Raw genomic sequence first — 21,330 nt, forward strand, 5'->3', positions numbered from 1 at the left:
ATGTAAATGGTAAAGAACAAATGAGTTCACAGCTTTGGACCGTCTTGATACACGCGGGAAGGAGTTTTACGAGTTCCCCACTGAAAGACTCTGACACTAACCAGGAGGTAATTTCAAAGAGTTTTTTTGTAAAAAGTGAAGGCTATACATGTGAAAATATGAAGTAAATGTACTTACAAACCCTGTTCAACAGCTCCAATGATAATGATCCAACACCTTAAGATAATGAAATCTATTGCCAGGCAACTCTGATTTGAATCATTTTATTATTCAAAATAGTTCTTTTGACAATCATTTATTCCGTGTCTTAATTGATGTGCATTTTAAGTTGAATGCAGAAAAGCTGGATACATGAAACTGAACATTTCAATAGTATTGAAAGCCTATTAAGCCTTGACATTAAGAACCACTTATGTTGCATATGGAAATTATATTATACACCATTCATACATGGATTTGGGTTACAATGTGAATAATCTAATCACTCAAAGAACTTCAATAGCTGAAAGGGCTGTAAATGATGAACATATGCAGTTACATGCAAATGACAAGTTAAACTTTAAATGCTCATTTTTTGGCAAAATTCAATTTGTGATACATTTGTTCCCAATTTTATAACCTTAAAGATTTTAAAGTAGGCCTTAAAGAATTCCATTTCATTTTTGGAACTTGAACCTAGTGGTAATAAAGGTATAGTCCAGCCTTGTGGAATCAAAGCTAACAGCTTTTGCGACGTACATGGAACAACCAATTAAAGTTCTACTGACTACAAGCTACATGTATCAACAATCATACACCAAGTGTTCACAGGGGATGCAATGTCTCCCACTTAAAATTACTATTGTAATTAATGTGAACCGTAAGATGATCAACAGAAGAAATTATTTCAAATGAGTCGTTTTTCATGTGCATTTCACAAGTGAAAAAAAAAAAAAAATAGATTGCACTGAATGATGTTTACTTAACTAAGATACCTGCAGATGCATGTACACTTATTTACATCTCCTAACCTCAAAGAAACTTTGCACTCAATGATAAATGTAGAGTAACATGTGAAATCAATTGTGTATATGTACATCATGAACTTCCGAACGTACAGTACATGAGGAAAGACTTCTTACAACCGTCTCTCTGCCAATTAATCCTGGACCCTTTTCTTCAAAGTCACTGTTACATAGCTTGACTAATTACCTGGCATCCCCTGCTGAAGACGTGTGGCCGGGCAGTTAAATATAATCCGACAATGGTTGCTTTGCATCATTTGAATGACAGACGAGAACAGGGAAATCTAGGCTGACAGAACATCTGACACATCTGTATACAGTCCGGTACCATCCTAAGTCTACAGATTGAGATCATAATCCTAGAACATGGAGTCAAAGCATGTATGATACATGTATAGTACACCATACGCAATTTAGTTTGAGTCCATGCCCATTTTCTGCAGTATCCAAGGCACCTGCTGATGATCTACATGTACATGATTAACATGAGCTTATTACATGTACATGTGTATGTGAGTGAACATGATAAACAAATGTAGCAAGATTATTTCATCTGGTAGACCTACGGAACATGAATAGAACGTATATCCAGAAGCAAAAACAGGCTTGAAATGTGCTATGTTTTCACCTGTGTACATCCACAATAACAGACTATCTGATCTTTTGAGGCAATTATACACAAAATACTCAACTGACATATAGGTCCTATCTGGGATAGGGTTCAGTACCCACTTGGTAAATGCTACAGGCATCATTATTAACATTTATAGCCTTTTAAAATAATTGAAAAGTATGGAAGACGTTAATCAGTGGCCTAGCGCAAAACAAAACTGTAACCAGGGTCAACCAATAAGATATGAATCAGACATGAACTGGACACATTTACATCATAAAAGAGGTTAAAACAAACATATAAACTATAAGGTTCACATAAATACCATATACAGCCTGTTGGACATTCGAAAACCTTGGACCTGTGAAACACAGTGCCGAGTACAGACTTTACAGATTTGTTCACATGAGAAACACGCTAATATCCTCCAAGAGTAATCATTTTATCTTGGCACATATTAGCTAGTGAAAGGACACAAACAAATCAGCTTTTAAATCCTTTCCAATAGGAACACATAAACTGTACAGGCGAAAAAAAAAAAATACACTTCACACGCTATCAGGTCAGATCTATAACAAGTATACGTACAATTTTATAAGACGCATTTAGAATTTCTGTACCGGGATTAGATTACAATTATTGGACATCTCAAACAGTGTGTGTATGTTACATATGGTACACGTAGGTTTCCACGTAGGTCTTGTAGGTATAAGTGCACACTATCTACGATAGAAAATAAATGCAAGTTTCCATGGGAGTTGATAATGGCCACATACGCCCAAATGTCACTGGGCTTCACATGTACATCCCATGACATTTTACACTTTATTAAATACATAAAAAAATGAAAAATTAACCGCATCCTTCCCAGGGTAACGCAAGACAGACAGGTGGTATCATCAATATGGTTTTTTAATAAATAATAACAATGAATATTGGATTTTTACCATGGCCCTAATAACACGCGCAATATGAAAATATTATTTCAGATAACTCTTCATCAAAATCCACATTTACAAAAGGAAAAGTGAAATAGAATGACTACAATCCATGTGATGAGGTGTCTGTGTAACGTGCTTGACATCTTCCCCTTAACCAACGTTTACAATGTTAGAGTCTGTATTTCCAATGTTTCCTCGGCCCACCACCCCCATAACTACCACTGACGTGTGTCCACCGTACTGATGTAAATGAGAACAGCTTTGTTCACTTTGCTCATCTCTGCATAAGCCATGGCCTCGTAAGCTAATGACTGCACCAGGAAAAAAACACAGCATGATTTCTGAGTTATTATACTACAACTATGAAGTAACCTCTTTGTGAGACAACTTTATAACTAGGTGGGGAAGGTCTGTCAGGATTTTATTTGGGGGGGTGGATACTTACATGTAAATCCTAATTAAGCCACCCTCATAACAATAATCAGAAGAATTATTATTTCAGTAGGTAAAAAAGTTATTAAGGTATAAATGAAGAGAAACTCTGCAAGTTTGTCTTGCTGATAACCTACCAGTGTGTCATATTGCAGGATAAATATAAAATTAACCCCATTTTGCCATAAATAAGTCACATCATAAAAGGATGTTAGTTATTTATACACAAAATTTTGCAACATTTTGACTCGAAAACTGTATTCCAGACATGTCCAAGAAGTAGGTGCTAAGCTTGAGGGCCCTCCAAAGTAAGGTTGATGACCATAAAATGAACTTAGTATGTACACATAAGAACACAAGCCAGCAAAATATACTGTATCATTGCTTTAGGTGACTGTCCATAAAATCTTTTCTAAGGAGCTACATATGATTCTTGTAGTAAAGTAAATGCCGAGCTTGGCAAGTTTGTTTTTTCACAATATAATACAGTTGTTAGGTAAAATTACATGTAACAATATTTAATGTGTAGATATAGGAGCTGTGGTCAGGGGAACTTCAACGACTTGGCCAGCAAAACCCCCAGCGCAGCCTCCGGGTTGCCGTTCTGTGCCCTCAACTCCTCAATCACCTGTTCTCGGGAGAAGCCACTGGCCATGAGTCGGCTGATCACTGCTTCAGGGAATGGGCTAGCTGAAGAGGAGGCTCCAGAGGGAGTGGATGAACTCCCCAATACAGCCCCTGAGGGACCAGCACCAAACTGGGCTGAAACAGAAAAGCAACGAAGACGTGATTTATACAATGTAACATTTCAAGGCGCATTTCCACATCTGAGTGAATAGTTCTTCCGACAAAGTGAATTTTATAAACAGGGTGGAGTTTTTCCACAGACTCTGCTGCCTGACTTACCTGCTTCCTGTGCTGATTTGGCCAATGCCTGGGCTAACTGTTGGTCCTCTTTTTCCGTTTCACTGCGACTCGGGGTTGTCCCTGAAGCCCCGTTGAGGCGAGCATGCTCCGGGAGGTCACCTTCACTCAGAAACGGGGTCTCTGTACCCGTTGTGCCGATAACCAGCTTGTTACGTTTGAGGTCTATGGAACACTGATCAACAACACAATTCATTATCAACACCATCTAATCTCATAATAGATTACTGTATTTTACCTACAGTTTGCATTTTTCAAGTGACACATTTTGCTTGATTCTGATTTATTCATTCTCCTTACTGTGTCATTACTTAAACACTTTTTTGTAAAGTGTGATTACACTTTATCAGAAAAACTGAAGTGCTAGCATCATCTGAAGGCCATGAAAATGAAAATGTATCTTCTCATTCCGAATCTTACACGAAAAACAGTAGGCCCCAAGCTGAATTAAAAGATTTTCCAACCACCATTTTACACAAAATTTCATCAAAGATGTGTTATTAAAGGAATACTGAGAACTCCCTGTGTCATGTGTGTGAAAACATAGGGCTAAAGGAACTCATATCAGGCACCTAAACACTGTCAATGTTTTACTTTGGATATGTCATCCCTACCAACTTGAGCGACACAATGTACATGTGCATACTCCCCCATGGAAGTCATTATAACCTCTTCAAAGTTTCAACCATCCGTGAGAAGCATCATAAATCTCCAAAAATAAGTAAAATTTTATGTCAATTTACAAATTCATTGGGATATAAAGAAAAAAGAAACAAAATTAGAGTAAATTCGTTTTGAAAATAAAATCAGATGTGAAATTCAGCAGTTCACTCCTCTCCAGGACCTAAGCAGAGGGCAACTAAGTTTTAATACTCATCCAGGGTAAAAAAACTTCCACTTTTCCAGTTATTTCTCAAAACTGTCAGTGTATGGATTAAAAGTGAACAAACTCAAATTTCCACATTACCTGATGACGTTTGAGCATATCTAGCCCTAATAACATATCCATGGGCTGGTCTTCTAATATGGAAAAGGAGGACTGTAAAAAATCTTTTCCTATCTTGATTTGGCCTACAGGAAATAGAAGTGAGGAACAGATATAACCATTAATCAGCATGTAAAACAGGTTAAAGACACAAACTGTAACCTATTATGATGACACCCATTCAGTGAAGAGTGTTGCCATGGGTACTATGAATAAACATGATGGAAAGCATGGTTATGGCATAACGTCAGCATAAAATGGAAATCAATACTTGAGAGTTTACAACTAGAGCAAACATTACATCTACACATTAATTTTATTTCTTTATTTGACTGTTGTTTTTGTCCTAGTCAAGAATATTCCACTTAAATGATGGCGGCCATCATGGTGGGAGGAAACTGTGCAGAGCCTGGGGAAAACCCACAACCATCCGCAGGCATGAGCTGGACTTGTACCACCTCGGCCACAGAGGCTGCCACTCTAAGTTTCACATCTGAAGGGAGAAATATCCCAAATAAGTCAAACAAGGCCTTGTTGACAAAGATGGAGACAGACACCAGAAAACTAAGTTGGACCAAGCAAGATGTAGCCAACTGAAACAAAAACAGAAAACCCTCTTTGACAACTTCCTCTATGTACATGTACTTTTAAAGCTCATGGTACTTTCTAAAGAAATAGAATGAAGACTTACGGAAAAGATAAATCTAGTTTTGATCTTTCGAGGGGTTGACTGATATACGTGTAAATCTATGCCCAGGCTGTACAGGAACTGCATCAAAACATGGCCAAAATGCATCTCCTATATGGTGACAAACGAGGGCAACTAGTGTCATGTTCACACTTTGATTCTTACCTCTTTCAAATCCCACGGTACAATCTAGGCTTACCAAATGGTTCCATTACCACCTACCTAAATGAACCCTGCCTATAATTTTCTGGGTGCCAACCCCCTTGGCGATGCCTGCCCACCTAGTGTCCACTAATCTCATGATGTTACATCGTTCAGCACATGACTGGCTCATGATCGTCATCTGAGCACCTGGAAAAGGAATAAAAGAAAAAAAATCAAGGATTCCATTACCACTTAAACATCAACATCAAAATTTGACAGCACATCTGACATTACTGTTAACATTTTATAAATCTAGGAAAGATGCTAAATGTCCTTTTAATGTTGATGATGGCATCTACCCTAATTTCTCATCCTCTTCACATATGAAAGAGCAGCTTACAGTGCAATTTATGCTCAATTATAATTTGATTTTGCAGAAAAAACTACATTGGTTGGATTGGCAAATTTCAGGGCTTAATAAAAAGTATAACTTTTTCAGTCTAGTACACAAAAAATGCCCTCAGAATATGCTTGAATAAACACCTTGCCAACATGCAAAAGGAATCTTTTCAGTTGAAATTATGCCTACAATAATGATAGAAATGCAAGCTCCATAAAACTGTGCAAAGTATTTCTGAACACTCCATGGTTCTGTCATAGTGTTTTAAAATACTGGTTGCAGAGGCAGTTGAAAGGTCATTTCACTTTACTGACAACACTTTAAGGCTTATGGTTGGCAGAAGCTAAGCAGATCTAAGGGGTAACCACCCCCCTTGCCAGGTACCTGAAAAACCTCAGGACTACCTTCAAGGTTCAAGCTGACCCACTAGGAGGACTTCAACTTTGAGAATACATGGACATCCTCACTGGTCAAGAGCCCATTAGCTAAGGCAAGAGTGAATGATTAAAAAGGGAAAATTCCAGCCTACCAGAATCGACAAAAGCTTTGACATTATGCCCATTCACATAACAGTCAATGTACAGCATGACGACTTGGCCAAAACTCTCTGGAGCAAACTCCATTGCTGTTTCCATGTTAGACTCCACATTTTTTAACCTGCAATAGAACAGGACAACCTCTCAACATCAAACAGGATCAGTCACAAATTACCAAAGTAAAGTATTTATTTGCTTGGTGTTTGGCGCCATACTCAAGAATGTTTCACTTAGAAGACAGTGGTCAGCATTATGGTGGGAGAAAACCGGTCAGATGCCCTGGAAACCTACAACCATCTGCAGGTTGCTGACAGACCTTTCCACGTACGGCCAAGGTAAAGTAATATGGGTAAATGTAATCTTTACATGTTATGAGGAGAGGTGCCCTAATATGAACACACTCCTCAGCCTTGTACATTCCATGCAGATTTGAATAACCTTCTCAGCAAGACTCAATGAATTTCAGAGTTCTTGCAGCTACAACAGCTATGCAAATCAAGCTGATTAATATGCAAATCGATGTAAGTATAGGCTTGAACAGGACAAAAAGGAGTACAACTCTTACAAGAAGTACACTGTACCAATACATGGTACTCTTTATGTTAGCTGAAGTATTTAAACCACACCTGATTTCCTCTGCAATCAGTTTTTGTACTTCAGGGTCAAATGGATTAGCTGACAAAAGTTTCATTCTCTCTCGTTCTTTGTCATGTCTTTCTTTCTGCTGTCGGCGAAAAACTTGTGTAAAACGTTCTGAAAGCATTAGGCATATTAATATGTGTCAATCATACAGGTTATGACGTGGAAAGTTACTGACAAATTTTACAATAAGCAACATACAGATATGCACATTATAAGACACAAAATGAGCTTTTTTCAGTAATTTCTAAACCATAGTTATAAATAACAGTGAACATTACCTCGCCAGCAAAAAACATTTTTAATACCCTAAAAAGATTTTTACAATTACAATCTAATGAATTTCCAACCATAAGAGGGTGGCCATTCATTGTATCATTTAGTGTGGCAATGTTTACATACATCTAAAAGTCATTCCACAGATTCAAGTCTTGTGACAATCTTTGTTCATATGAGTTTTAGGAGGTGTGGTTCTTAACTTCACATCTATTTAACGCCTAATACAAATGGCTAGATTCATACCTAAACTGCCACTGAGGAGAGCATCAGCCAATTCTGGGTTTCTTTCCTTTAAGATGGACAGCTCATGGGGACTGGCTAAGAGAATGTCACGTACAGATTTGGGGTCTTCCATGGCCTCTTGCGGGGAGCGTGGAGGTTGATTCCTGCCCACTGCTGGATGAGCTCCCGAGCCCCCCGGGATTGCTATGCTGCCAAAGTCAATGCTGAGTGGGCCACCTGCTGTGGGATAACCAAGTAACCAAGTTTTGGAATATTTCATGTGCATAGTTGATGTTGCAAATGACACAGTAACATTACGAAAGATGCAACTTACATAATATATACATATACAGCAAGTACTAGAAACAGTGCGCCTTGAACACTTTATGGTATTTTGCTCTTGTGATTGATGGCGCAGTACCTCAAATTTTATATAATAAAACTGCTTGATTGTAGGACAATCTCTCCTCATGTGCAGATATGGAAACTTCTCAACCTATTCCTTCACTTTTTCTTGAGACATTGATTCATTTCATCGCAATTATTCTTCAAGCAAATTTTATGAATCTAACTCCTATGACACTGGTGGAGACAAAACCAGCTTCCGATGCAATCATGCAATGCAAGTGTGAATGGCTATGTGATAAAATAAGGGTTATAGCTTATCTAGGCAACATGGTGTCTAGTCTGCAGAAGAGCTTGTTAGGCAGTTCTAAGTGACAAAAAGACCTGTGGGTCTAGTGAAGAGATAAAGGAAGAGTAGCTATAATATTACTTGGATTCCACACATAAACTGCAAGACAGAACCAAAATTCTCCAAAAATTCAGTGTTCTTTAAAAGGAAAGAGCTGTGTTTTCAGTCATGCCAGCATAATAACTTCAACCTGGTAGCTAGGTATCTCTGCAGGGCTGTGATTACGAATACTATCAACAGCCTTGTCCACTTTTATAAGCTTGCCTTGAACACCTCTGTACCTGTTGTTCTCAATGTATTAATGCAGTCCACAAAATAATGTGTCCCTAACCCGTGTCATTTCTGCATATAATCCATTACTTTTTATCACTGAAAGTTATCCGTCATCAGGAAATTCCTTATTGAGCAGCGTCAATTCTGGGTGCATCCTTTTTGAGTCTCCTTCTTCCTTGTTATGGAAGATACTATTTCACTGGAATGGCACTTGCTTGTGTGACGGCAACACCCAGCAGTGAATGGGCTCAGCAAGGAGTTGTTGTCCTTTACTGATAGCATACAGCCATAAAAAGTAATCGATGGCATGCACAAATGGACCTGAATTAGGGAGTTTTATGCCGTACTCAAGAATATTTCACTTATATGACGGCAGCTTTAGTGTATTTAGGACAAGACAGGGATTACAGAAATGTTCAAGTTAGGCTTATGGAATAAGACGAGGCCATGATAGCCCTGTTTTTGCAGTGCTAATCACAGTGCTAAAGACATGACAGAGCTGTAGTATCTAGGCCATATGATTTAAGCCTCACGTCGCACTGTGCTAATAAACCAAGTCAGCATTTCAGGAATCTAACGTATTCACGTAGGTTTGTATGAGACAGGGTGGGTCCTCTCGCAAACTAATGCAGATAAAAGGTGATTTTACGGTAGCTGCTAGTATTGCGCCATTGGGCCAACAGACCTGGCTGTACAAAATGTATGTTCAGTCTAGCATATACTGTAAAATCTCACTTTTAGCTACATCATATTTCTGTGACTTGCAGAACTCCTGAAATGCCGACGGCTTATTCTTAATTAAAGGGTTCTATAGGGCCAATGAGAGATACAAGTTCTCAGGATTTCCGCATTGGGGCACTCGCAGATATACCGAAAGCTGGGGTTAGAACCCTGGACGTACATGGCTTTCACACATCCGCGTTGGGAAAATGGAGTGTTTTCTAACTCCAACTTCCAGTATGTGCGCTAGCGCCCGAATGCAGAACTCCCAAGAACTCATATCTCTCACAGGCCCTATACTATATGGCAGTGACACAAATTTGAGCCTTTCTTCCAACAATACAATGATATCAACCCAAAAGTAAAAATAAACTGTCACTTGGCCTAGCAACAGCACTACCAGTTATTTGATAGCAGTGACTGGTGAGCGACACTCAGTCAGTGAGCGACAATAGCTACATGTACATCTGCTGTCGTGTTTGATAGCTCTACTGTACAGTCACGGCCCACATCACACCTTGCTGCTGTTGTCGCTGTTGACCAAATCCTAAGGCTTGTCCTTGATTCCCAGTAATTTGCTGAAGTAGCAAAACATCTCCATTTTTAATTCCATAGTCTTTTAAAGTTCGTTTGTTGTCATGCAGTGGACGGCCATTCCACAAAATAGCAATTTCCGAGGACGGAATCTCCGTTTCAAATTCACACAGAGCTTTGAAATTTTCTAATTCCAAGTCATCACTAACGTCCAGAGAAAACATCTGGTCAGACAGAGTTGTGACTGTAAGCTGCATTCTGCCTGAAAGAAATTAAGATATCTTTCAAATAGACAAAAGCACACGGTTAACTCCGTTGTCAAAATGATGCGTTGTATATCCTGTTGAACAGAGCCTGTACGCATGCGCTAAAGCTTGTGCGTGGGATTCTGGGAGAGGAAACTGGAAATCCCCTACACGTGGTTTTGTTTACATCAGCTGGCAACCGCTTGCTGATAAGCTGATGTGGTTTCAGCGATAGCTGGCTAGGCTCAGACAGGAGCTTCCGTTTTGGGCACTCAAGTACCTATGCCAGGTTAAGCATAACAATTCTACAACGAAGCGCGCAGTTTTCGGTAAAAATAAACACAGTTCAGTTCATTTTGTCAACTTTTAAACTCGGTAAAAGAAAGACACGCATGTGTAGCGACAGATGAAATAGCTTGGTCGGCAGCTTATAGGTGTGAACATATAGATCACGTTGATTACCTGTGTATGTACATGTATAATTTTAAGATCTTGAACAATTTACTGATACCCTCTTTCTTGCCTGATAAGATGGCCCGTGGTTTTTCCCAAAGACCCACTGCATATATACTGGGACTAATATAAGTGTTATGTTACTCCCAGATACATACAAGAGCTGTTGAATGTGCAGTCCTTCAGGGTGAAAAGTAGATTTGAGGTAAGTTTAATAAGGATAATGGATTATTTCACTCTTAAACCAGATCAGAACGTCAGCCACTCATATAAAGAGCATTCGTGTAGGCCTATGACTGTAATCTTCCAATTTGTGCTCGACTGTATTTTTCTTCCAAACACTCAAGTTAAACCCTTTCCAATGCTTTCCAGTAGTTATCTTGTAAGAGTGTTGTAGGCCTTAACATACATACAGAACGTTTTCCGTTTTCTACATACTGACCCAGACTACATCCCAAAGTCTTATGTATCCCTCAATGTGAACTTCGGCATCAGTAGAGATGAATATATGCCAGGACCACTGTACCTTCTCATTTACACCTGTATATGAAAATGGACAGATCTACACAATATTTTAGTCCATTATAACCAATTGTCTAGCACTTAATTAGGTACATATTAATTAATATGTGTATATATTATGTATATTCTTTATGTGATAAAGATTATTTTAGATCTTGTAATATTCAGCATAAACAACATATAGGTGAGAACAAATTTGAGGATATATCACATCAGGAGACCCTTAAAGATGACTGTTCCATGTGTCAGTTTTATTGATGGAGGTAACCAAAGTGCCCCAGGTAAACCACTGACATTTGACCAGTTACTGACAAACTTTTATTCCCATATGGGATATAGAGCTATGCACAACACATTGCGGTCTTCAACAATCGTTTGACTGTGTTGATCCCATTGAAGGCCTTGATTAACTTGACACCTCACGTATCCTAGCAACTGAAATACAAGAATCACTCAGCCATGACCTGCTCCCAGTGTGATTTAATACAACATTTACACAAATATCTGAAGATATGATTATCAGAGGGCAACTTTTATCTGCAGAATCTGCAGTAGTTGAGAACAAATTCATTCTGAAAGAAATCAGTTTTCATCAATTTTCTAGGACATTTTCTTTCGTAATAAATTTTGACTACTGAGAATGTCTTGGTTTTGTGTATGCTTGTTGTTAAAAATCATATCTTAGTGACTTTTGCTGTTATTCTCAAATTTCTTACTATGTTTTAAAATTTGTCTTGAATGGGAGGAACTGTGTTTGATGAAATTCTCAGCTATCTTTAATTCAGCCAAGAACAGAAAAGGAGAAATTAAGGTAAAACTGTGCATAGTCAGTTAAAATCTAAAGTTTGTAGTTTATAGTTTTACCTTCAGTCTAACATCATAATGGGTGTTTCAGGCACTCTGACCACTTGGTCAATGTGTCAGTTTCAGACACTAACCACTTGGTCAGTGTGGAACAGTTTCAGGCACTCTACCCTCTTGGTCAATGTTTCAGTTTCAGACACTAACCACTTGGTCAATGTGTAAGTTTTAGACACTCTAACCACTTGGCCAATGTGGAACACTTTCAGACACTCTACCCGCTTGGCCAATGTGGAACAGTTTCAGACACTTTTACCACTTGGTCGATGTGGAACAGTTTCAGACACTCTAACCACTTGGCCATTTTGGAGCAGTTTCAGGCACTCTAACCACTTGGTCAATGTGAAACAGTTTCAGACACTAACCACTTGGTCATTGTGGAGCAGTTGTAGACACTCTGACCACTTGGCCATGTGGAGCAGTTTCAGGCACTGTAAGCAATTGGCCAACGTGGAACAGTTTCAGACACTCTACCCGCTTAGCTAATGTGGAACAGTTTCAGACATTCTTACCACTTGGTCGATGTGGAACAGTTTTAGATCCTCTAACCACTTGGCCAGTGTGGAACAGTTCCAGACACTCTAACCACTTGGCCAGTGTGGAACAGTTTCAGACAACCACTTGGCCATTGTGGAACAGTTTCAGACACTAATTGCTTGGCTAATGTGGAGCAGCTTAAGACACTCTAACCACTTGATCAATGAGGAACAGTTTCAGACACTCTAACAGCTTGGTCAACGTTTCAGTTTCAGACACAAACCACTTGGTCAATGTGTAAGTTTTAGACACTCTAACCACTTGGCCAGTGTGGAACAGTTTCAGACAATCTAGCCACTTGGCCAATGTGGAACAGTTTCAGACATTCTACCCACTTGGTTTATATGGAGCAATTTTAAACACTCTAACCACTTGGCTAATATGGAATAGTTTCAGACTCTCTACCTGCTTGGTCAATGTGGAACGGTTTCAGACACTCTACCCGCTTGGCCAGTGTGGAACAGTTTCATACACTCTTACCACTTGGTTGATATGGAACAGTTTCAGACATTCTAACCACTCGGCCATTATGGAACAGTTTCAGACACTCTAACCACTTGACCATGTGGAGCAGTTTCAGACACTCTACCTGCTTGGCTAATGTGGAACAGTTTCAGACACTCTTACCACTTGGTTGATGTGGAACAGTTTCAGACACTCCAACCACTTGGCCATTGTGGAATAGTTTCAGGCACTGTAACAACTTGGCCATGTGGAGCAGTTTCAGACACTCTAACCACTTGGCCATTGTGGAACAGTTTCAGACACTAACTGTTTGGCTAATGTGGAGCAGTTTCAGACACTCTAACCACTTGGTCGATGTGGAACAGTTTCAGACACTCTAACCACTGTGCCATTGTGGAATAGTTTCAGACACTCTAACCACTTGGCCAATGTGGAACAGTTTCAGACACTCTAACCACTTGGCCAGTGTGGAACAGTTTCAGACACTAACTGCTTGGCTAATGTGGAGCAGCTTCAGACACTCTAACCACTTGATCAATGAGGAACAGTTTCAGACACTCTAACAGCTTGGTCAATGTTTCAGTTTCAGACACAAACCACTTGGTCAATGTGTAAGTTTTAGACACTCTAACCACTTGGCCAAAGTGGAACACTTTCAGACAATCTAACCACTTGACCAATGTGGAACACTTTCAGACACTCTACCCACTTGGTTTATGTGGAGCAATTTTAGACACTCTAACCACTTGGCTAATATGGAACAGTTTCAGACACTCTACCCGCTTGGTCAATGTGGAACAGTTTCAGACACTCTACCCGCTTGGCTAATGTGAAACAGTTTCAGACACTCTTACCACTTGGTCGATGTGGAACAGTTTCAGACACTCTAACCACGTGGCCATTGTGGAACACTTTCAGACACTCTAACCACTTGGCCATGTGGGGCAGTTTCAGGCACTCTAACCGCTTGGTCAATGTGGAACAGTTTCAGGCACTGTAAGCAATTGGCCAGTGTGGAACAGTTTCAGACACTCTACACGCTTGGCTAATGTGGAACAGTTTCAGACACTCTTACCACTTGGTCGATGTGGAACAGTTTCAGACACTCTAACCATTTGGCCAGTGTGGAACAGTTTCAGACACTCTAACCACTTGGCCAATGTGGAACAGTTTCAGACACTCTAACCACTTGGCCAGTGTGGAACAATTTCAGGCACTAACTGCTTGGCTAATGTGGAAGAGTTTCAGACACTCTTACAACTTGGTTGATGTGGAACAGTTTCAGACACTCTAACCACTTGGCCAATGTGGAACAGTTTCAGACACTTGGTCATGTGGAGCTGTTGAGACAATCTAACCACTTGGCCATTTGGAGCAGTTTCAGACACTCTACCTGCTTGGTTAATGTGGAGCAGTTTCAGACACTCTTACCACTTGGTCGATATGGAACAGTTTCAGACACTCTAACCACTTGGCCATGTGGAGCAGTTTCAGGCACTCTAACCACTTGGCCAATGTGGAACAGTTTCAGACACTCTAACCACTTGGCCATTGTGGAACAGTTTCAGACACTAACTGCTTGGCTAATGTGGAGCAATTTCAGACACTCTAACCACTTGATCAATGTGGAACACTTTCAGACACTCTAACCGCTTGGCCATTGTGGAACATTTTCAGACACTCTTACCACTTGGTCATTGTGGAACAGTTTTCAGACACTCTAACCACTTGGCCACTGTGGAACAGTTTTAGACACTCTAGCCACTTGGCCAGTGTGAAGCAGTTTCAGACAATCCATCCATTTGACCAGTGTGGAACAGTTTCGGACACTTTAGCCAGCTGGCCAATGTGAAGTAGTTTCTGACACTCTAGCCACTTCCCCATTATGAAGCAGTTTCACACAAGCCAGCGTGAAGCAGTTTCAGACAATCTAGCCAGCTGGCCAATGTGAAGCAGTTTCAGACACTCTAGACACTTGACTAATGTGAAGCAGACAATCTAGCCACCTGGCCAATGTGAAGCAGTTTCAGACACATTAGCCACTTTACTAATGTGAAGCAGACAATCTAGCCAACTGGCCAATTTGAAGCTAATTCAGACAATCTATCCACCTGGCTAATGTGAAGCAGTTTCTGACGCATTAACCACCGGACCAATACATGTGTAGGAGTTTGACACTCTAACCACCAAAGGTATTCATGGTTATGTGGTGGCTATTCATGGTTATGTGGCGGCTATTCAAGGTTACGTGGAGGGTATTCTTGGTTACATAGAGGGTATTCATGGTTATGTGGCAGCTATTCAAGGTTACGTGGAGGGTATTCTTGGTTACATAGAGGGTATTCATGGTTATGTGGCAGCTATTCAAGGTTACGTGGAGGGTATTCTTGGTTACATAGAGGGTATTCATGGTTATGTGGCAGCTATTCAAGGTTACGTGGAGGGTATTCTTGGTTACATAGAGGGTATTCAAGGTTATGTGGAGGGTATTCAAGGTTATGTGGAGGGTATTCTTGGTTATGTGGAGGGTATTCAAGGTTATGTGGAGGGTATTCAAGGTTATGTGGAGGGTATTCTAGTCAAATGGAGATTAATAGTTACATGGAAGTATTTATATTTATTTATCATAATATATACAATTAATATAAAACAGAAATCATTCTTGTAGAACAGAACGTCACGCTTATAAAACCTCATTTACGTTGGACAAATTATACCACACAAAACTTGTCAAATGGTCATTTCATCAGTTTCAGAATTACACCTCCCCTGACTATAATGCTGTTGTTAAGGGAGAAACCTGCCTGCCATGGTCATTAGTGGAGTGTGCTGTATGAAGTTAACCACTGATAGTCTGTGACATACTAGTACCTATAGGAGCAGATACAATGTAATAAGCACTGGATTTTAACTGGATAACATTATACCTTTGACTAATAACGTGATAATCAAGCCTCTGAGTGTGAAGAAGGTAAAAAAATCTGAAGGTTTTGTTCACTGTCAGAGGCCTTTGAATGTAAGTAAAGATATACGTCATAGCAACGTATGAAAATTTAGATGACACTTTGTGAGCACATTTACATTCCCATCCAAATCAGTAAACATTTACAACACGGACAAATTAGGCAACTGTCAACTGTACTTGAAACACTTTTGCAACTTTTGAAAATAATAAAGCTGTCCAACTCCCTGTCACACTGTTTGTGCCGTCATCTGAACACAGTATTCAGCTGTGATCTGTGGTGCTCCCTTAAAGCTGTTCAGCTCCCTGTCACACTGTTAGTGCCCTCAGGTGAACACAGCATTCAGCTGGCATCAATGGTGCTCCCACACAGCTGTTCAGCTCCCTGTCACACTGTTAGTGCCCTCGGGTGAACACAGCTTTCAGCTGGGACCTGTGGTGCTCCCATACAGCTTTTCAGTTCCCTGTCACACTGTTGGTGCCTTCATCTCAACACAGTGTTCAGCTGTGATTTCTAGTGCTCCCGTACAGCTGTTCAGCTACCTGTCACACTGTCAGTGCCCTCAGGTGAACACATCATTCAGCTGGCATCTATGGTGCTCCCATATGGCTCCCTGTCACACTGTTAGTGCCCTCAGGTGAACATAGCATTCAGCTGGCATCAATGGTGCTCCCACACAGCTGTTCAGCTCCCTGTCACACTGTTAGTGCCCTCAGGTGAACACAGCATTCAGCTGGCATCAATGGTGCTCCCACACAGCTGTTCAGCTCCCTGTCACACTGTTAGCGCCCTCGGGTGAACATAGCTTTCAGCTGGGACCTGTGGTGCTTCCATACAGCTGTTCAGCTACCTGTCACACTGTTAGTGCCCTCAGGTGAACACATCATTCAGTTGGCATCTATGGTGCTCCCATATGGCTGTTCAGCTCACTGTCACACTGTTGGTGTGCTCAGGTGAACACATTGTTCAGCTGGGATCTATGGTACTCTCATACAGTTGTTCATCTCCCTGTCACACTGTTGGTGCCCTTGGCTGAACACAGCGTTTAGCTGGGACCTGTGGTGCTCCCATACAGCTGCTCATCTCCCTGTCACACTGTTGGTGCCCTCAGGTGAACACAGCGTTCAGCTGGGATCTACGGTACTCCCATACAGCTGTTCAGCTCCCTGTCACACTGTTGGTGCCCTCAGGTGAACACAGTGTTCAGCTGTGATCTGTGATGGTCCCATACAGCTTTTCAGCTCCCTGTCACACTGTTGGTGCCTTCAGGTGAACACAACGTTCAGCTAGGATCTATGGTGCTCCCATACAGCTGTTCAGCTCCCTGTCACACTGTTGGTGCCCTCAGGTGAATACAGTGTTCAACTGTGCTCCTGTGGTGCTCCCACATAGCTGTTCAGCTCCCTGTCACACTGTTGGTGCCCTCAGGTGAACACAGCGTTCAGCTGGGATCTATGGTGCTCCCATACAGCTGTTCAGCTCCCCTGTAACACTGTTGGTGCCCTCAGGTGAACACAGTATTCATCTGTGATCGTTGACGGTACCATACAGCTTTTCAGCTCCCTGTCACAATGTTAGTGCCCTCAGGTGAACACATTGTTCAGCTGGGATTTATGGTGCTCCCATACAGCTGTTCGCTGACATCAGACAGGCACATATCCCGCAGTGGTGGAACACTGCTGTGTAGGAACTGCTTGATCACTTTGATACTTTGCATATTTATCTGTCAATCAAGTAAAAATGGGACACACCAGTGAGCAAAACATGTGACTGATATTTGCTATAGAATTAATCTGCAGTACTATGAAGTTCAGAGGCAGCCTCACAAAGCTGCACTTTGATGTTAACATTTAAGTCAACAAATACACGTACACATAAATCATAATTTATAATCATATTAAGAGCAAGAAAATTTTTGTGTTTCAAAGATTAATTTTTGTTGCTAATGAATTAAAACTTAAATTTTTGTTTTTCCATAGGATAAATACTTGAAAGCAGGCAAAGCTTGAGCTAAAGATTTAAATACATGTGTAAAGGAGTGTACACAGGCAGACATGCTGCATACTGACGTGCTGCCCAGGAGACTCTCATCAATGTGATTGCTATGAGTTCAAGTACAGCTCATACTGACTTCCTCACCAGTCGTATTTGGGAAAGACTTGTGGATGGTTGTGGCTTTCCCTTGGGCTCAGCCTGGTTTTCTCCAACACGCTACACACAGATATATATACGCTACACACAAGACAAACAGGCAGCACACAGACAGACATGCAGCACACCGACAGACACATAGCACAAAGACAGACACACAGTATAGAGACAGACACAGGTATTCTCCTCACTGACATGTGGCATTTAGACCTGCCAAAGATGGACATGCACCATACAAACATGCTTTCCATCGTACTGACTTTGCACAGTACAGGAGTAATGTACTCTTTGATACAAAACCACAGACAGTACTTAAGGTCTGACAGCATTGCTCGCTCACCTGTGAAGGAGTTGGAAGAGGTCAGATCTGGAGTTGATAGAAGGTTACCCCCAGGTAGAGGGATGTAGACCAGCAGAATCAGCACACAACAGTAGATTGCACAGCCACAGCCCCAGTACCTGACAGGTAATAAAAAACATACAACACAGACAATGTACATCAGTCTATGAACAAGCAAGTAGGCAGACAAAAGTATACCACACTCTCAGTGGAATCGAAGAAAACTGGACTGGTCGTGGGGAAGAAATGTCCATAAACATAAACAGTTTACATCTCATGACTATCTGACTATTCTTAACCTACAGTTTAATTCAGGACACCTGTATTCCTAAACAAGCAAGAGAAGATTGCACTAAAACCATTTGAAATCAGAGCTAAAGTACATGTAGTGTACTCACTTTTGAGGCCAGTATGTCAGCCCAACAGCGTGAAGCCAGCTATCAGGTAAATAGGCCCAGACAAGATATACCACTGAAATATGACACAAAATCATAAACCTGGGTCTGAAAAGGTAAGGCTTAATTGACCCAGTCTCAATCAAAGGCTGTTAGTATTTCCTGGTCTCATAAATAATTATCAAAATGGTTGATTCATCGCATAAACCAGTACACATGGTTAATATTTGATTATTTTCTAAAACACCATAATTTATGGCAATACAGCATTTATGAATTTTCATTTATGGCAAGTTAATAAGGAACACTTGCATGTGTTACATACTAGAAGCAAGAGAAAGGTGTTTTGAATGAATGTTTGACATTGCTATTGGGTTTGAGTGTTGTTGACTGCTGCAGTGAAAGAGAGCAAGAGCTCACAAAGTCCCTGTCCACTGCCAGTTATGAAATCCCATTTTGTGTGTACAACCCATTGAAAATTTGCCAGGCACCCATACCCCTAAGACTGATGTTACCTACATGTCACTCAATCAGCAAATAAAGCCACAGCCAAATCAGCAGACACAGGATTCAAACCTGCAGCCTCACTGGTCAAGGGTTAGTTGTCTTTCAGTAGATAAGCTGTTAGTTTGAGCTTTCAATGAAAGGTCTGAATCTCCAAAGGAATGCATGGACTCAAGATCGCTCCATCTGGGAGCTTCCCATAATAACTGTGTTTCCTATATAACTCAAGTGTATAAGATACATTTACTATCCAAATCAAAGATATACAAAGCTGTGTAGAAAAGATATCCAGAAGAATCACAGAAAAAAAAGGCTTACCCAGCCCTAGGTAAGCCCCTAGATAGAGGACAAATCCATATATTGCTCGCTCTGGAGTAGGGGATGGAGAATGTTCCGGCATTGTTTTTGACCCTCAAATTAGTATCAGAGAAATTCTAAACTGTATTCAGACACCTGCAAGAAAAAGGAATTAAGTCTGGCCCGATTTTCTACAGATATATGATGAAATAGTTCATGATATACTTCTCATACAGCAATAATTTCAAGTAAAATCCCATATGCTTTTCAGAACTGATTCAACCATGATCATATCGATGTCACAACCCAGTATTGAGCCTTAGTTGTTTTCACTCCATTTACTCATTTCTTCTACCTCTCACACTTTACCACTTCACATTTCAGTGCATTTAGAGAATCAAAATTTTTCTTACGATAAACCCTATGTATAGGATCCATGCAGGTTCATCATCGTATACTGTCTACCGCTACTGCTGTTGTTGTTGTTGTCAATGAACGGTGAAGTCTGGTACACGAGCTCGAAACCTGGCACACGTTTCTGTTAAAACTAATATTCACAAACCCTTTGCACCTCGTAAGGAAAACGCCTTCAACCGTAATCCTAAAGAGAGTCGTCAACACATGGCATAGGCTTTATGCTGAGACTGAGAGATAATGAAACTCGGCTGTCATGTCACACCAAGATCCTGAAAAGAGCCTATGTAAATATTACCCTAGGTTCTTGTATTTTTGTTGTTCGGGCGTTAATGAAGAGCAACGGCAAACTTGCGGGACTATAGGCTATGTAAATTAATTGATGGGGGTATTTCCCCACCATACAACTCGTTGTGATAGTAGACGGTTTCAAACAATTTTATGTTTTACACTGGCTTTTGTCTAACTTTTGGTTATTATTCCTATCTGAATAGGTCTCCGATATGCAGCACTACCAGTAATACCGAATTCATGAAATTCTGATCGCTGTGTTATTGAATAAAAAGGACCGGCCTATGACCATCATTGAAATATTTGATCATTTGTATCAGTCAGGCCTTTTCTTCCTGGTGAATTCATGAGGCTAATAACTATATTTGATCATATAAATAATGTTTTGAATGATATATCAAGTATATACTGTATACTCTTGTTATATCTATATGGTGAATAAAACAAAATGAGAAAAAGAAATGATATGCAGATGGGCTACGTTGTGAATCACTTAACATGCATTGATGTATACAGGCCATATGTACATAGCTAGGCCTGCTGAAAGATCAGTTTTGTGTTGATTAAGAATAATTTTGATAGGCTTACATTTACATGTACGTCACGTTTAGTGGTTGAGTGATGCACTGGTTGTTAATTGATTGCATGCACATCTCTGTCATAGTTTTACAGCAGAATATTAATTAAAGTGTTTTAAAGTAAGATTATCTCGTGTTGAAAGTTAAGAAAAGAATGAATATCATTTTTAAGTCTTCATGTACACTTGTTCATGTGTAATGTATGCCAATATCGTTTGGTGGTCACATTATAATGTTTTTTTTATCTGGAATGACCCCAGGAGATTTCATATTTAAAATTTATCTA

The 21,330-nt window shown here is 40.3% G+C and overlaps 2 protein-coding genes across 3 annotated transcripts; both read right to left on the bottom strand.

The window, feature by feature from the left end:
• Window positions 1–260: 260 nt before the first annotated feature.
• On the bottom strand, window positions 261–10,359 carry LOC135474891 (protein DDI1 homolog 2-like). 2 transcript variants are annotated; one of them, XM_064754556.1, is made up of 8 exons: window positions 10,012–10,359; window positions 7,829–8,044; window positions 7,294–7,420; window positions 6,661–6,788; window positions 5,810–5,938; window positions 4,882–4,985; window positions 3,897–4,089; window positions 261–3,752 (listed from the first exon to the last, which is right to left on the bottom strand). In XM_064754556.1, exons 1-8 carry the CDS (start codon window positions 10,283–10,285, stop codon window positions 3,535–3,537), a joined length of 1,389 nt encoding a protein of 462 aa, XP_064610626.1. In that variant the 5' UTR covers window positions 10,286–10,359; the 3' UTR covers window positions 261–3,534. The 2 variants fall into 2 exon arrangements, with proteins under 2 accessions (XP_064610626.1, XP_064610625.1); XM_064754555.1 differs by having other exon boundaries at window positions 7,829–8,047.
• Window positions 10,360–15,793: 5,434 nt separating this feature from the next.
• On the bottom strand, window positions 15,794–20,761 carry LOC135475595 (phosphatidylinositol N-acetylglucosaminyltransferase subunit P-like). Its single transcript, XM_064755520.1, has 5 exons — window positions 20,175–20,761; window positions 19,783–19,917; window positions 18,964–19,036; window positions 18,486–18,684; window positions 15,794–17,797 (listed from the first exon to the last, which is right to left on the bottom strand). Exons 2-5 carry the CDS (start codon window positions 19,862–19,864, stop codon window positions 17,675–17,677), a joined length of 477 nt encoding a protein of 158 aa, XP_064611590.1. The 5' UTR covers window positions 19,865–19,917; window positions 20,175–20,761; the 3' UTR covers window positions 15,794–17,674.
• Window positions 20,762–21,330: the final 569 nt, after the last annotated feature.

The sequence above is a fragment of the Liolophura sinensis genome, chromosome 9, assembly GCF_032854445.1.
Source record: "Liolophura sinensis isolate JHLJ2023 chromosome 9, CUHK_Ljap_v2, whole genome shotgun sequence".
NCBI classification, from domain to species: domain Eukaryota; kingdom Metazoa; phylum Mollusca; class Polyplacophora; order Chitonida; family Chitonidae; genus Liolophura; species Liolophura sinensis.